Source organism: Cordyceps militaris (assembly GCF_000225605.1).
Source record: "Cordyceps militaris CM01 unplaced genomic scaffold CCM_S00002, whole genome shotgun sequence".
Classification (NCBI taxonomy): domain Eukaryota; kingdom Fungi; phylum Ascomycota; class Sordariomycetes; order Hypocreales; family Cordycipitaceae; genus Cordyceps; species Cordyceps militaris.
In genome coordinates, this window is record NW_006271970.1 from 3,965,853 (window position 1) to 3,980,989 (window position 15,137).

At 54.6% G+C, this 15,137-nt stretch overlaps 5 protein-coding genes across 5 annotated transcripts; 2 read left to right on the plus strand and 3 right to left on the minus strand.

Moving 5' to 3' along the window:
- Positions 1 to 115: 115 nt before the first annotated feature.
- Positions 116 to 1,456, plus strand: CCM_03181 (uncharacterized protein; the record flags this gene model as incomplete). Its single annotated transcript, XM_006668333.1, has 3 exons — positions 116 to 397; positions 697 to 957; positions 1,136 to 1,456. 3 exons carry the CDS (start codon positions 116 to 118, stop codon positions 1,454 to 1,456), a joined length of 864 nt encoding a protein of 287 aa, XP_006668396.1.
- An 863-nt stretch (positions 1,457 to 2,319) lies between these two features.
- On the minus strand, positions 2,320 to 4,092 carry CCM_03182 (uncharacterized protein; the record flags this gene model as incomplete). The annotated part of the gene is made up of 1 exon (XM_006668334.1): positions 2,320 to 4,092. One exon carries the CDS (start codon positions 4,090 to 4,092, stop codon positions 2,320 to 2,322), a length of 1,773 nt encoding a protein of 590 aa, XP_006668397.1.
- Positions 4,093 to 4,554: 462 nt separating this feature from the next.
- On the minus strand, positions 4,555 to 6,592 carry CCM_03183 (chromatin assembly factor 1 subunit C; the record flags this gene model as incomplete). The annotated part of the gene is made up of 7 exons (XM_006668335.1): positions 4,555 to 4,729; positions 4,782 to 5,267; positions 5,318 to 5,833; positions 5,891 to 5,942; positions 6,003 to 6,056; positions 6,104 to 6,166; positions 6,463 to 6,592. The coding sequence occupies 7 exons, from the start codon at positions 6,590 to 6,592 to the stop codon at positions 4,555 to 4,557; spliced, it is 1,476 nt and encodes a 491-aa protein (XP_006668398.1).
- A 243-nt stretch (positions 6,593 to 6,835) lies between these two features.
- CCM_03184 (exonuclease Kem1, putative) lies at positions 6,836 to 11,192 on the plus strand (the record flags this gene model as incomplete). The annotated part of the gene is made up of 4 exons (XM_006668336.1): positions 6,836 to 6,840; positions 6,897 to 6,990; positions 7,045 to 7,354; positions 7,417 to 11,192. 4 exons carry the CDS (start codon positions 6,836 to 6,838, stop codon positions 11,190 to 11,192), a joined length of 4,185 nt encoding a protein of 1,394 aa, XP_006668399.1.
- Positions 11,193 to 11,555: 363 nt separating this feature from the next.
- CCM_03185 (microsomal signal peptidase subunit (gp23), putative) lies at positions 11,556 to 12,410 on the minus strand (the record flags this gene model as incomplete). The annotated part of the gene is made up of 3 exons (XM_006668337.1): positions 11,556 to 11,823; positions 11,898 to 12,179; positions 12,268 to 12,410. The coding sequence occupies 3 exons, from the start codon at positions 12,408 to 12,410 to the stop codon at positions 11,556 to 11,558; spliced, it is 693 nt and encodes a 230-aa protein (XP_006668400.1).
- Between the last annotated feature and the right edge of the window lie 2,727 nt (positions 12,411 to 15,137).

The window sequence follows — 15,137 nt, forward strand, 5'->3', positions numbered from 1 at the left end:
CAGGCCATACTCTTTCTTCTTTTTGTTTTTTTTGCGTCAAAACACCTGTGGAATCATGGCCGCCTCCTCTTCACCTCTCTCTCCCTCGCCACTGCCGCACCCGCTGCGGCCGGCGATGACGACAACGTCCCGGGTACTCCCCGCGAAGCTGGAGCCGCACGTGGCGCGCGGGCCGCTCGCCGCCGCCGGCTGCGAGGCGGGCTCGCTCACCGTGGTCACTTGGGTGCAAGGCGCGAGCGCCAACTGGCTGTTGCTGCGGTACCTGTATGCGCTTCTAGGAGGAGGAGGAGGAGGAGGGCGTGGCAGCAGCAGTAAATCGGAGGACGGGCTGGTAGGGGTGGTGTTGTTGAGCTTTCTGCGGGATGAGCGGTTCTGGGCCGAGGGTTGCGCAAGATTGGTGAGTGGCCTTTTTTCTTCTTGCCTTTTGTTTGCTTGTTCTGTCGTTGGACTTCCCAGTGTAGAGTATGTCTTTGTGCGCGCGCGAGAGAGAGTAAAACAACTGCGTTGTGAATGTGGTTGCCCTAACCATCGACGCTTTCCAACCTCCAAGCAAATACAAGAGGCGCAATGAGTGTTGTGAAACCAAACTCGAGAGCTTGTGATTTCCATACACGGCCGGCGGCCTTTCCCCCTCCCCCATCTAGGAGCGGCCCGAGAAACTCACTTGTCGCGATGCCTAATTCTCTTCTTCTTCAGGGCATGGACATCGATGCCCTCCGCAAGAGCGGACGCTTCAGCTTTGTCGACGGGCTCACGGAGGAGCTCCTAGCCACGCCAGACGGCCACGATCCGTGGACCGACGCCGTTAAAACCCGGGTCGACGACGCGGCGGCCCGCCTCCTCCCGGCACCGCTGCGCGGCGGCAGGAAGGTGCTGCTCGTCGATGGCCTAGATGCCCATGTCGCGATGGCGGCCAGCGCGACAGAAGCAGAGAGCCTACTGATGCGCTTACGCGAGGTGTGTATTCTTTCCTTTTTTTACTTTTGTGTTTTTGGAACGCGTCTCCTATTGTCTGCTGCGCCAGTCCTCTTCTCCCTGTGCGGTTCTTATTCCTTCTTCGAAAAAGAAACTCGCACTTTTTCAACTCTTCCAGCCCATATGCGTTCTTTCTTTTTGACCTTTTTTTCCCCAACAGACTATGCACTCGACCTTGGTCACCTTGGCGGCCGACGAGCCTCTCCTGCGAGCCGCGATTCGGCGGCCGCAGCAACAGCAGCAAGACAAGACGACCACCACGGGGCTAGAGCGGCAACAGGCCGCGCTCGTCCTCAATCAAGTCCACGCAGCCAACCAGGTCGTCTCCCTGCGCCGGCTGGACACGGGCGCGGCGGCCGACGTCAGCGGCGTGCTGCGCATCGCGACAGTGGGGGAGGACGGGCAGGGGGGCGCTGAAGAGGAGCTGCTGTACCACGTCGCTGGAGATGGCAGTGTGCGTGTCTTTGAAAGGGGTGCGTGAGGGCGCGTCTGGACAAGGTGCAGCAGTGTGTTGTTTACCAATTCTGGTAAGGCATGATGAGAAGAGCCACTGTGAGGAGGGCAAAAGTGGTATACTTCTCTCCAAAGTTCACCAAAGTTCAATCCATGGGACAATTTAGAGACTAGAGAGAGCGTCGGGTCAGATCTCGCCGCCGGTTGGTCGGGCCAAGCATCCGCGTTGCCCTTAAGTACTGGCTTCCGCCATGCGTCGCGGGTCTACTTCAGCGACAATCTCTACCTACCTACCTAGGTATTTACGCACTCGCGCTACTGAAATATGCCCTGTCTCTGATGTATGCCCAGAGGAGGAGGGACGTGTCTGTCGAGGGAGCGGCCGCGGTGGCTTATACAATTCGATACGAGTTTCATGACTGAATCTGAGCCCGGGAGTAGGACACGGGAATACAAAGCTATGATCACTTGCCTCCATAGCCCATCCTGATATGATCCGCCTCGTTGACAGCGGCAGGCCTCTACAATTGTTAAAGGATGAAGCTCTAATCAAGTCCTATCTGCGTATGATGCCAATACGTCGGGCAAATGAGAGGAAGAATTGGACCTGAGGACACCCTTGAAAGATCGTGAATAGAATCAAAGCAACAGATCAGAGAATTAATATTAGTATACGCATCAATTATCCAGACAACGGCGGTGATGAATGGTTTACTATAATACAGGGATGTACGCCGGAGCTGGCCGTGTCAAGATCTCTGCCACTCCATTCACGTCCACCTATCAGGGCTACCTTTTCCACGTGCCTCTTGGCCCTAGGTCATCACCCATTTCCTCTCTCACCCCCCACGCAAAACCCTTCACCACAATTGCTTCCACTTCTAAACTCGATCATGGAGTCTCTTCGTCCTCACTCGTCTCATCGCCTTCTTCTCTCTGGTGCTGTTGTAGCCACGCCTCCCAATCCCACTCAGACTCAAGCTCCGCATCCTGGTACGACTGCCACGCCTCAGCCTGCAACGCCGCCTCGCCACTGATGTCCGCCGGCAGCCCGCTCATAAGCACGTCGTTGACAAACTCCACCCAGCCCGCCTGGTCGTCCACGGCCGGCACCTCGACCGAGTCATCGGCGCCGGCGGGCACGCGCGGCGGCAGGATATACCCGCGTGTCATCTCGTCCTCGAGCGAGCACGCCGCTGCTCCCTCGCCGTCGTCGTCCTCGTCGTCGCTCGCGGAGGAGTAGTCGTCCGTCTCGCCGCACCACGCCATGGCGCGCAGGCGCTCGTCCTCGTCCTCGTCGAGGATCCGCCGGCGCTCCGCCGGGGGCAGCTCCGCGAACCGCTTCTTGCGCGCGTGGCGCGGCCGCCAGTGACTGCTCGTGTCCGCGGCCCCCAGCAGCGCCGCCTCGTCCTCGACGTGCATCTCCTCCTCGGTCGGCACCAGGTTCTCGCCCGTCGCCCAGTCGACGTGTCCCCACATCATCATGCCCACCAGGTGCGCGTCGAGCTCGAGCCCGCGCGCCACCGCCTCCACGGGCACCAGCTCGTCCGGCCGCGGGAGGTGCCGGACGCCGCCGGCGCCCCAGCCCTCGAGGTGGCCGCGGCCGACCTCGCCGTACGGCACCCCCTGCATGCCGCTCCCGAAATACTCGACGCTCCAGTGGTATGCGCCGCGCACGCGCGGGTCCGACGGCGACGGCGCCGCCGGGAAGTCGTAGCGCACCTTGAGCGCGAGCACCTCGCGCAGCCGCGTGAAGCGCTTCCGCGCGAGCAGCTGCCACAGCGGGTACAGCCCCCGCTGGCCCAGCATCAGGTGCAGCAGCTCGTACGTGTTGGGCCCGTACACGGGGTCGTTGAAGTGCATCCCGAGCTTGACGAAGAGCAGCTGCGCGTTGTACAGGTCCCCGTCGGCCCACACCGCCCGGTTGCGCAGGAGCGCTGCGCGCTGCGCGCCCGTCGGGATGTCGAGGCACAGCCACAGCTTGAGCAGCGTCGCGTGCATCGACGCCGGCGTGCGGTGCCCGTGCCGCGCCAGCATCGCCCGGATCTCCCGGCAGTACCGGTCGCGTCCGACGACAAGCTGGAGGTACTTGATGCCGGGGATGGCGCGCACCTCGTCCGCCGTGGCGGCGTCGATGGTCTGGCCCGCACCACCGCGGGAGGGCGGTGCGTCGGCGCCGCCGCCGCGCGCCGCGTCTTCTGCCGTTTCGTACTGGTAGCCCCAGGTGCGGCCGGCCGGGTCGGCCACGAGATGGCGCTTGTAGAGGCGAAAGTCGAAGATCTTGCCGGCTTCGGGCGCTTTGTGCGCGACCCAGGCGCTGACGCTGGCAAACATGTACTTGTTGACGGCGTCGTGGAAGGCTCGGCTCGTGCTGTACAGCGTCGCGATGTCGGCAGGGCTCAGGTGCTTCCCAATCTCGACGGCGAGCTCCGAGTTGTGGCACAGGAGCGTGAGAATGTTGTTGCTCTGTGGCTGACCCGGCTCGCGGGTCCCAGAGGCGGCACCGCTTGGCCGCGTGAGATACGGGTCCTGGCCGTGGAAGTATCGCTGCACTTCGAGGCCTGTAAATTTGAATCTCTTGACTTTGGCGCCCGCGGCGTTTTGCTTCGCATGCCGGACAGGTGAGGCGGTCTCGGGCGACTGGCTCAAAGTCTCTGTCGACATGGCTTCAACATCCCATGCATGGCTTATTGACCGTTTCGGCGTGGAAGGGTTCATGTCGATAATATGATGTAGAAGCTCTGCTCTACACGCGGATGATAGTATTGTAGTGCCTTGTATTTGGACTTGCGGCTGTTTGCACAGGACACGTGAGGTTCTGAGCAGCAGGTGAATGTGCGATGGGCCAATCAATACATTAGCTAACATTTTCGAAAAACAGCGCAGCGACACAAGCGCACAAAGTATTTAGTAAACTACTTCTTTAGGTGATGAATTATACGTGAACATAGCAGTAGTCAATCAATTGTGCTGAAAGACGGCTACGACAGGCGCAGCGCAGTACTGGAGCCCTGGCCACGGCAAGTAGATCCCGATATTTGTCATCTACATGTTTCCATAGATGCCGGGATTCTCTTGTCCCCTCGTCCCATAAGATTGATTATTACTCAGTAGTGTCAACCGGACCTATTGGTCAAGCTCGTCCACGGGCAGCTCACCGTCATCCTTCCCAACAAGGGCCTCGGCGACCTTCCAAATTTGCAGAAGATTATCCTCAGCAGCACTGGCAACCATCCACGGCTCGTTGCGGTTCCAGCTAAAGTCAGCAAGATGGTTCGTGTGGCCACCGTGCATGAAAAGCCTGCAAAATTGAGTTAGTTGTGGAAACCACGCAAGAAAACAGCAATACTCACAGTTCTGGGGGGCCGTCTTCTTGTTCATCAGGAAGCTGTTCCTCGCCAACGCGAGAGATGTCCCAGAAGATGATGCGTCTGTCATAGCTCCCGCTACCAAGAATAGCAGCTTCGGTTGGGTGCCACGACAATGATGTGACGGCGTCGTTGTGGCCTTCCAGAGTATGCACCTTTTCCTTAACATTGCGAAGATCCCAGATACCGATTGTCTTGTCAGCAGAGGCAGTGGCCACCAGGACCTCGGAGTTGGGGTTAAAGGACAAGGCGTTGATAGCATCCAAATGGCCACCCTTGGCTACGACTACAGCCTTGCCCGTATCGCTGTTACGGGTATCAACGATTTGCAGTGTAAGGTCGTCAGAGACCGAGCCAATAAAGTTTCTTGAGATGGGGTGGTATTCAACATCGTTGACGACTGCAGTATGGTGGTTGTACCGACGCCAAGGCTTGAGGATCCTCGTATCAGATTCAAGCTTCTTCAGGTCCCTACAAGGTGATTAGCATACAACTGACAGTTCGCTGCAAGTATTCCATACCAAAGACACATGGTCTTATCCTCGCTCCCAGAGACCAAGCAGCCCTGCTCATGGGGACTCCAATTCAGAGCGAAGCCCTCGGCCTTGTGACCAATCAGCTCGATCTGGGCATTAATCTTGCTGGCGAATGAGGGCTGGAGTGGGTGCTTTGTGCGGTCGAAGATCAAAATTTTTCCATCGACACAGAGCGTAGCAATGATGTCTGGATTCTGAGGCTGATAGCGGGCCTTGTTGACTTCGCCGGGGTGCTCAATCTTCTGGACAATATCACATTTGATTGCAGCAATATCTCCCGACCTGCCATAGCCTCCAATCTCGCCACGGTCGTCCTCGTAATCGTCCGGGTTTGGCGCGAGCGCCTTGGGGATTTGAACGTCGGCAATCTGCAAAAAGTTGGGGCTGTCGTCGGATGTGTGAGTGCCAAGCAGCAGGCGGTGCATGCGGAAGTTTTTGCCCGGGGGCTCCTTGACGTCAGGAAACCATTGAACAGTAAGAGTAGGCCATGTAAGAGCGGTGCTATCTGGTGTTAGGGAAAACGGAGAAACGGAGGCAGGTTGGCGGCGCTGGACATACCCAAGAATCATGTCGTACAAGAACGGACTGTTCTTCTTCCAAGTTTTGTACTCTAAATGGCATGTTAGTTTGTTCCCCTCTGTATGTATAGTCGGTTCGAACTAATGCATACCCTCATTGATGAGTCTTTCGCCCTGGTCGTCCTCCTCGTCGTGTGTCAGGTCTACTGCAACGATTAGCCAGAAACAGGCTGAGGCTTGCAAGTCAGCATACCGAGATCATCGCGGTCCATGCTCGGGGGCGACATGATCCACCGGTATCTTGGGTCGATAGGAGCTATAAAATGCTGAAAATAATGCTACCCCGTAGCTTGTAGCGCCAGATTTGCGTTTTGAAATAGCCGAGACGGAGGAGTTGCAAGCTCTGAGAAGCGAGAGGAACGCGTCGCGCGTAAAGTGAGTATATGTACCTAAGTTGGTGGGGACTACAGTGAGCTTGGTGGTGAGAGAGCTTAGTCATGGTGTTCTAGATGCAACAATACGTACTAAGTACCTAGGTAGGTACCTACATAGTACCTACCTAAGGTACTAAGGTAGGTACGGCAGACAAGTACCAGCCCCCATCCCACCCACAGAACGCTAGCTGGCTGTGCCCACAGTGCGTGTCGCCCCTCAGGCCAAAGCCGAACAGCCATCGCATTCGGGCGAATGACTCTTCTTCCACAAAGGAAATCCATGCAAACTGTGTTGCATGCTCGTCCATATTGAGTATCACGGGCTGCTTTTTCCTATCGGGTTGCCGTACCTGTTATATCCTCCTATCCCCCGTGTATATGACTGCAACGCATGCCAAGCAATCGGTTTGCGACAACAATAGTCGACTCACATTCAAGCTTCGTTTTTCCCTCTCTCGCTGTCCGACGTCGCACTCTGCGCCAAGCAGACAACAAACTCTACGCTTTCGAATCTCCTATTGAGACCAATAATCTACCCAGACGTCGCCATAATGGGGTAAGTGACGTGGCGCATAGTCTAATTGTTGCAATGCACGACTAACCTCTGGACAGTGTGCCTAAATTCTTCCGATGGCTCTCCGAGCGATACCCCCCCATTTCGCAGCTCATTGCGGAAAACAGAATACCCGAGTTTGACTGCCTCTATGTACGATGTCATTTTGCGACGCATTTATAAGCAGCGTGCTAACTCGCCCAATAGCTCGACATGAACGGTATTATCCACAACTGCACGCATAAGGATGCTGGTGAGGATACGACCTTCCGCCTAAGCGAAGAGGAAATGTTCATCCGCATTTTCAACTATATCGAGCATCTTTTTGGCAAGATTAAGCCTAGGCAACTCTTTTTCATGGCCATTGACGGCGTCGCGCCCCGCGCTAAGATGAACCAGCAGCGGGCTCGTCGATTCCGTACCGCGCTCGAGGTAGAAATGGCCCGTGAAAAGGCCATAAAGGAAGGTGTTGAGATGCCGAAAGAGGAGCCATTCGACAGTAACTGTATCACGCCAGGTATGTTGTTTCTGAGTTAGGTGTGCGATCTTTTCTTGATATGCAATCTCACGCTGCTTCAGGTACCGCATTCATGGCGAAACTATCTCGACAACTACAATATTTTGTCAACAAAAAAGTCTCAGAAGATACCGATTGGCAAGGCTGCGAAATTGTACTGTCCGGACACGAAGTACCTGGCGAAGGTGAACACAAAATCATGGAGTACATCCGGAATGCCAAATCGCAACCTGGGTACAATCCAAATGTGCGACACTGCTTATACGGCCTTGATGCCGATCTGATCATGCTGGGCCTCCTCAGCCACGACCCTCACTTTTCTTTACTGCGCGAGGAGGTTACGTTTGGCAGGGCGTCCAAGAATAAGTCCAAGGAGCTTGAACATCAAAACTTCTTCTTGCTTCACCTATGCATGGTCAGAGAGTACCTGGAAATGGAATTCCAGGAACTGAAGCAAACCCAAGATTCCGGCCTCGAATTTGACTTGGAACGTGTCATCGATGATTTCATCCTCATGGCCTTCTTCGTTGGCAATGATTTCTTGCCTAATCTTCCTGGCTTGCATATCAACGAAGGTGCGCTCGCTGACATGTTTGAAATCTATAAGCGAATTCTGCCCGAGGAAGGTGGCTACCTGCATGAGAATGGCGTTCTCAACATCAAGCGTGCGCTCAGGATGATTGCCGAGCTTGGCAAGGTCGAGATCAAGCAGTTCGAGCATGATGTCTCTGATGAGAAGTGGTTTGCCTCCAAGCAGATGGAGAAAAAGTTGCAAAACACAGCATCAGTTTCTGCGGCAAAGATGCCCAAAAGTGGACAGCGCATTATCACCACCAATCAACGAGATCTTTGGAAACAAAAAATTCGTCCCTACGTCTCCAAGCGCTCAGACGATGTGCTTGACCTTGGCATAGATTTGAATGCGGGGGATAAGAAGTTTGCACAGGATATTGCCGACGCTATGCATCTTGATTGGTCTACGAAAGAAGATGACAATGGCTTTCGACACCTCATCATCTCATTCCCTCCTAAACCGGTGGGTGATAACGAGGATGATGAGGACGAAGAAGAAGGCAATCTTGCTGCTTATCGCGTTATAAGAACGTATGATAAAGCTGTGGTGGTAGACGACTCTAGCGGGGCTTCCCCAGAGAAATACGAGAAGCTCTACGAGCAGAAGTACCAGGGTTGGAAGACCAAATACTACCTTCAAAAATTCCCCGAGTGGGAATCAACTGCCTACGCCGATGAGCAGACGGCTCTCTGCGAAAACTATGTCGAGGGTTTGCAGTGGGTTCTCTTCTACTACTACCGCGGCATTGCGTCCTGGCCCTGGTTTTACAAGTATCATTACGCGCCTCTCATCTCCGACGTGGCTAAAGGTGCAAACGCAAAGCTGCTTTTTGAGAAGGGACAACCGTTCAAACCGTATGAGCAGCTCATGGGTGTCCTGCCAGACCGCAGCAAAAAGATTGTGCCCACAGCTTACCATGACCTCATGACAAGCCCTGCCTCGCCCATCATTGACTTTTATCCGCGAGATTTCGAATTGGACATGAACGGCAAGAAGATGGATTGGGAAGCCGTTGTCAAGATTCCTTTCATTGATGAGAAGCGTCTCTTGGCCGCCATGGAGACCAAGAATGTGCTTCTCAGTGACGAGGAGAAGGCTCGCAATGGCTTCGGTGTTCCTCTCCAATTCACCTATTCCTCCGAGGTGAATTTCACATACCCTTCTCCACTTCCCGGCATCTTCCCTGAAGTACAAAACTGCCGCTGTATCGAGAATATCTTTGATCTGCCGAATATGGAGGGACTAGTCTACAAATCAGCTTTGACGGATGGTGCGAAGCTGAAGACGGACGCATTGGCAGGCTTCCCCTCGCTGCACACCCTCTCTCATACAGCGCAACTCATTGAAGGTTACGGTATCAACGTTTTTCAGGCCGACAGCCGCAACCCGAGTGTGATAGTGACGCTGACCGAAACCGAGAATCGCAGCAAGACGGAGACCTGGAAGGCAAGGCTAGGAAAGAAATGCTTTGTAGGGTTTCCCTTCCTCCAGGAAGCCAAGGTTGTCAAGGTCCAGGATGAGCTCTTCACATACACTCTCGGCGAGGATGGCGTGGAGGTAATCATGAAGGACAGCACAAACCGTGAATGCGCAGACTTTGCCAAAGAGGCGGATTTCCTCGAGAACTGGCACGCGAAACGTCTTGGTGTTAGGATCGGCCAGGTTGAGTGCCTCGTCGGCGTCCACATGCTGAAGGGTCTCTTCAAGACCGAGGAAGGTGCTCTGGTAAAGGAATATGCCGAAAACCCAAGTGTCCGAAGCATATATGCATCTCAGACCATCGTTGACGACGTTTTGAATGAGGATGAGCGATTTATCGAAAAGGCGGCCCTACCAGTCGAGGAAGAGTTTCCCCAAGGCACAAGAGCGTTCTTTCTGGGTGACTACGCTTTTGGACGACCTCTTGAAATTACCAGTCACGTCAACGGCAAGACGGAAATAGTAGTGTCGGTCCCGAAGACCAAGGAGCCCGAGTTCTCGCGATCCATTATACAGCAGGCTGAGAAGGCGAATCCATACACGCCATCTTTTGCAATTGCCAAGCAGCTCGGAGTACATCCTCTGGTTCTTAGCAAAATCACGTCTTCCTTCCAGGTGCTGACCTCGGCCGGGTTGAAGTTGAATCTGGGCCTCAACCTCAAGTTCGAAGGGCGCAAGCTGAAGGTGCTTGGATATTCGCGTAAATCGAACACTGGCTGGGAGTTTAGCCGTATGGCTATTCAGCTCATTGCCAATTACATGGTCGCGTTCCCCGACTTTTTTGCAGCGGTGCAAAAGCACGCTCAAAAGAGCGACATTTACGACACAGATTTATGGCCTGACCAGAGTGTTGCATCCCAACGACTAAAGGATCTTTCTGCTTGGCTCAAGAAGCAGGAGACAAGCAAGTTCGAGAAAGTCACCCTGGATGCTGAGCAACTGGACTCGGACATTGTCATGGCACTAGCCGCAGCTGGCGAACAAGTTCACCGAGCGTCGCAGAATTCGGACATTCGGAAGCTACGTGGTGTTCCTCGTTCTGCACTGTTGAAACCGTCTGATGCTGAAATGGTCCTTGGAAATCAAATTTTCAAGCTCGGTGATCGCGTCACGTTTGTTGCCGCTGCTGGTAAGGTGCCTATCGCCACCAGGGGTACTGTGGTCGGTATCAGCCGCACCCCAACGGCACTTTTACTCGATGTTGTCTGGGATACCTCCTTTATGAGTGGAACAACTGTGGGCGAGCGTGCTCCCATGTTTCGCGGACAGACCGTAACAGCCTCGAGCGTCCTCAACACAACCAACCGTCAGGTACTCTCGGCCTCGAGCAAATCGCAGCAGCGACAGGCGGCAGCAGCTCCGAATAAGACGACTGGTGGCTATGGCTCTGTAGGTGTGACGCAGTACAAGAATGCCGAGACGCCAGCACCTCTGCGCGGCGGTTGGAGTGGCGCTGTGAATGGAAGGCAATCAGGTGGTCGTGGCCGCGGGTACGGCGGTGCGAACAGCGAGCCCAGGCTTCAACACAGCACCATGGTCTACCGTGACGGACCAAACGGTAGCTCACAGAGCACCGGGCAGGGCAACCGGGGTCAGAGTGGCCACCGCGGCGGAGCCGCCAATGGACAGAATGGCGAGCAGAAATATGGCAACGTGCCGCCGCCAGGAAACTTGAACGTCTCACGGGGTGGTCGTGGGCGTGGTCGAGGCAATAGAGGTCGAGGTAACGGCAATCGTGGAAGAGGAGGCGGTGTTGCTGGCAATCAGGAAGCCAAGCCAGCATAGCCAAGGAACGCAACAGTGGGGGGCCGGGTTGGCGTTAACTGGGCAATTAGTTCGAATATACGGAGGATGTGGGCTGTATCTTGTTGAATCATCGAAAAGCTGGCGACTATAGACGGCACTGGAGCCTCATGTTTGAAATACAGGGTATACTGCACTGGGATATATGTAACTTTCCGCAGTTAGATAAGCATAGGGAGCCCATCATTGGCAGGCTTAAAATGGCGTGACGAGACGAAGCAAAATGAAGAATTGTTGACAGATTTTAAAGCCAAGCAATGGCTGGCATCCCAAACGCCGTAGGTTTTGTCCCATCGCAACAATGGTAAGATATCTTGAAGAATACTATTACGAATACAACTTTCGTTACGCCTTGGCCTTGGCCTTGACCTGGGACTTTGTATTATCCTTGGACTCCTTCACCTTGAGGGCTGGGAGGGCAATTTTGTTGCTCTCGCCTCCAGCCATGGTTTTCCATAAGAAGAGATCCTTCGGCATGTTCCAGGTCAGCAGCCCGACCCAGGGCTGGACATTGTAGTGCAACTTCAAGGTTACATCCTGGGTAAGGGCAATCTTTCCAGAGGGATGCGTAATCTGGTATTTGGGTTTTTGGTTCTTGAGCTTGAGCTTGCCACTGCAGGTGTCCCGATAGGTTAGCGGGCGAAGGAAGAAGTTACGAGAAGGGCGCGAGGCGGTTGGTTCACATACCGGCTGGGGTCAATGGACTTTCCGGCGGAGCTCCTCCGCAGCTTCTTGAGCGTGGCAGGACCAATGTTGAGGAGATGGTCGGCGCTGGGGTTGGTGATGATGGTGTCCCAAATGACGGCCGAATTGGTTGTATTGTCCGGGCCGGGCCAGTCGGCGGTGACGAAGACAAAGAGGTTCTTGGTGTTCCAAGTGAAGAGGCTGGAGAGGTCGGCATCGAGGGAGAAGCGGAGGACGGCGTACTCTTCTTTCTTGTTGCTGTAGTAGTGCGGACGGCCCTTGACGCTATTGTTTGCGAGCAGTGTTAGTCGGTTGGTCACGGTCGTGCTCTTCCCGGCGCCGGGCCATTAACTAACTCGGCAAGCTTGCTTACACTTGGATGTTGTCGGGGCTGATGTCGGCAGCCGGGTTGCGCGGGGAAAAGAGGTCGGTAGCGGCGATGAAGGCGCCAAAGACGCAGGCGACTGTTGTGAAGAAGCCAAAGACGTTTTGGACGCGGTTGAACGAGTTGTACATGGTTGGGCACGGGAGATGGCGCTGGGCGCGGCCACGTCCAGGGAGCGGTGTGGGAAGTTCGCGGTTCGAGGTCGCGGAGGCTTGGCTCTGGGTTTGATCGGAAAGCGCTGCGCGATAGTCGATTGGTGATGTATTTGCGATGCGACGGGGAGAGCGAGTTTCGAATTGGGTGGTGTGTGGAACAGTCAGGACACGTTGAGGCTTGAGCTTGGAGGATTCAACTACCACCTACCTCTACTCTAATACTAGGGCATTACCTACCTGTACGCGCGCGGGGCCTTTTCTGGACACAGCACTCAACACTGCACATGGCCCCCGTTTGCCATATACACATCCCATCTAGCAAAGCTGCCAGGCTGCTAGCACGTGTTAAAAATTGTTACATTTCTTTCATCAGACGCAGTAGACACCTAATAGCGTTGCTAGACGAGAATACTATATTTTAAATTCCAGACCCTATCCTAGCCGTGTCCGGACACAGGCCTCACGCGCGTGGGTAGGTAGGCCAGTAAAGGTAGTAGGTACCTGTAGGTACTACCTCAGCTTTTAGGGACCTAATTAACAAGCTGTCCGTCCTGGCTTGCGACTTGGCTGAACTCTGCACAAGCATCATCAGCCGCGTCCCAGCACTTGAACACACCATGACCTTGGCGTGCTCGGAAGAAGAGGTCAAGCCAGCCGTTGTCCAGCCTAGCTGCTGCGCTCCCCGTCCTGCGACCGCCTTGCTACGCCTGCCGCGGCTGTCATGACGAGGACGGTACCTTTGCGCCGCAACATGTCTCCCCGCAAATCGCAGAGACTAGCATCCGCGGCCGCCGTGGCTACACTGCCAGTCGCAACCGGTGAGGCATGTCATTTTTCCTTCTTCTCTTTGTTATTACACGCCAAACAGCATGTAATTCATTACCTTGGGGTTCGGGTTGGCACTGTCGTCTCGCTTCGGACCCACTCCGTCACTGCCCCCACTGAGCATGTGCATTTACTAACTTCCTGATCTTTTTTTTTCGAGACAGCCACTGCAGAATCGTCGTCAGCCTTCGTCGACCAACAAAGCTGGGGCGCCGCAGTCGTGTGCTGCTCACATGCTCGAGGTGTACGTCCGCGTACTAACGGAGAGCCGACAACGGTACACAGTTCTTGACCGCTAAGAGAATGCCCATGTAGTGCGCAACAAACCGGCTTCAGCGTGTCCCCAGATGCTCATGATCCAGCCCGCCTTGCTGGAGCCCAAGACACAGCTCTAAGAGCAAAGCGCGGAGCCTCTTCCTGGAAGTGGGTTCATAGTATACTCTGCGCATGGGAATACCTCGGTTGACACTTTTGCAGTGCTAGCCATAGATATTATTCCAAAACCAGCTCGTTCCCGGACTATGGGTATGTCGTACATAGGCCACAACCGCCCCCTCATACCTGCTTGCGTACTGACTGCCGATAACAGGTCATATCAATCCACCATGGGACCTGAAAGACTTGTATGCCCTTCTTACCGCATGTTATGTCTCTCTTGCATTCCAAAACTGACCCGCACCACACAGAAACGGATGAACCAGTCATGGTCATCAGTCAACACATTGACTACAAGTGGCAACAAACGAGCGTTGCCTGTGTCCCCATCCGTACCCCATCAAGTGTTCGCTAAACGGCAAAAGTTGGAACTTTGTTCCGCAGAGAGTCCCCTCCCCGAATCGTCCTATCAAGCCTCTCCGCCAAATTTGGGATCAACATTCAAGGGTCGCAATCAAGCCGCCCAGGCTGGCCCTGAGCGCGCCCCGAGAAGAGTCGACAGCCTAGTTGACACACAGAACCCCGGCCCCCCTCCATCCAATGTTGCCTCCGATCTTGTTCCCAGACTTCGTGTTACAAAATCGCGGGCTGCCAATACCTACTCACCCACGCTATCCAAGCACAAAGTGATAGGTCACAAGACCCCTCTGGAATTGGAGGAAATCGAGATCTCCGAGGATGAACTCCAGTCTAAGAGTATCATTAATGTAGCGAAAACTCGGCGGACTAACTTCTCACAAATACAGCCCTCTCCGCGCTCACGGCGCTGTATGCGTGGCGACATTACACAAACAAAATTCGAAGACAGGACCCCAAGAAGACCCATAAAGCCCTCCGTGGTTATACTGAAGGCTGTCTCGGGAAAAAATATGTACCATTCACCAGACAGCCGACATTGCCTGTCTCTGCATTGCTCACCCAGCGACCCCTCCCTTCTCGAAGCATGGTCAAATGGAACGCGGGACGAACACTATCAGTGGGCTTCGATCAATGTAAAACATGTTCACAACGTTCGCTACGGGGGATGCTACCTAAGCTTGCGACGACCCATGTCACGCGGTCGACCCCCGGCAATGACCATGCAGTTTGAGAGCGCAGAAGGCGCTGCTCAAGTTGCCCGATTGATCGACGAGCACGCTACCCAGGACAATACCAGGTAATTTCCAATCCCAGTCGCTTATTCTCGTATTATAGCTGCTGATGAGACCAGAGAGGAAATGAAACAGATCCTCGACATTGCCTGGGAGAATGCTGTTTCGAGCTCCCGCCATGTCAGTCACGAGGGTGCAGATCAGCAACGCGTTCATATGACTAGGGAGAGGACGGAGCGCCAGGACGACACTCAAAAGAAACCCAAATCAAGAGAAGACAAAACTATGTCGCTTCCAGGCCGTTTGACGAAACAAGACGACCCTCAAAAGAAGCTCAATTCAAGAAAAAGAC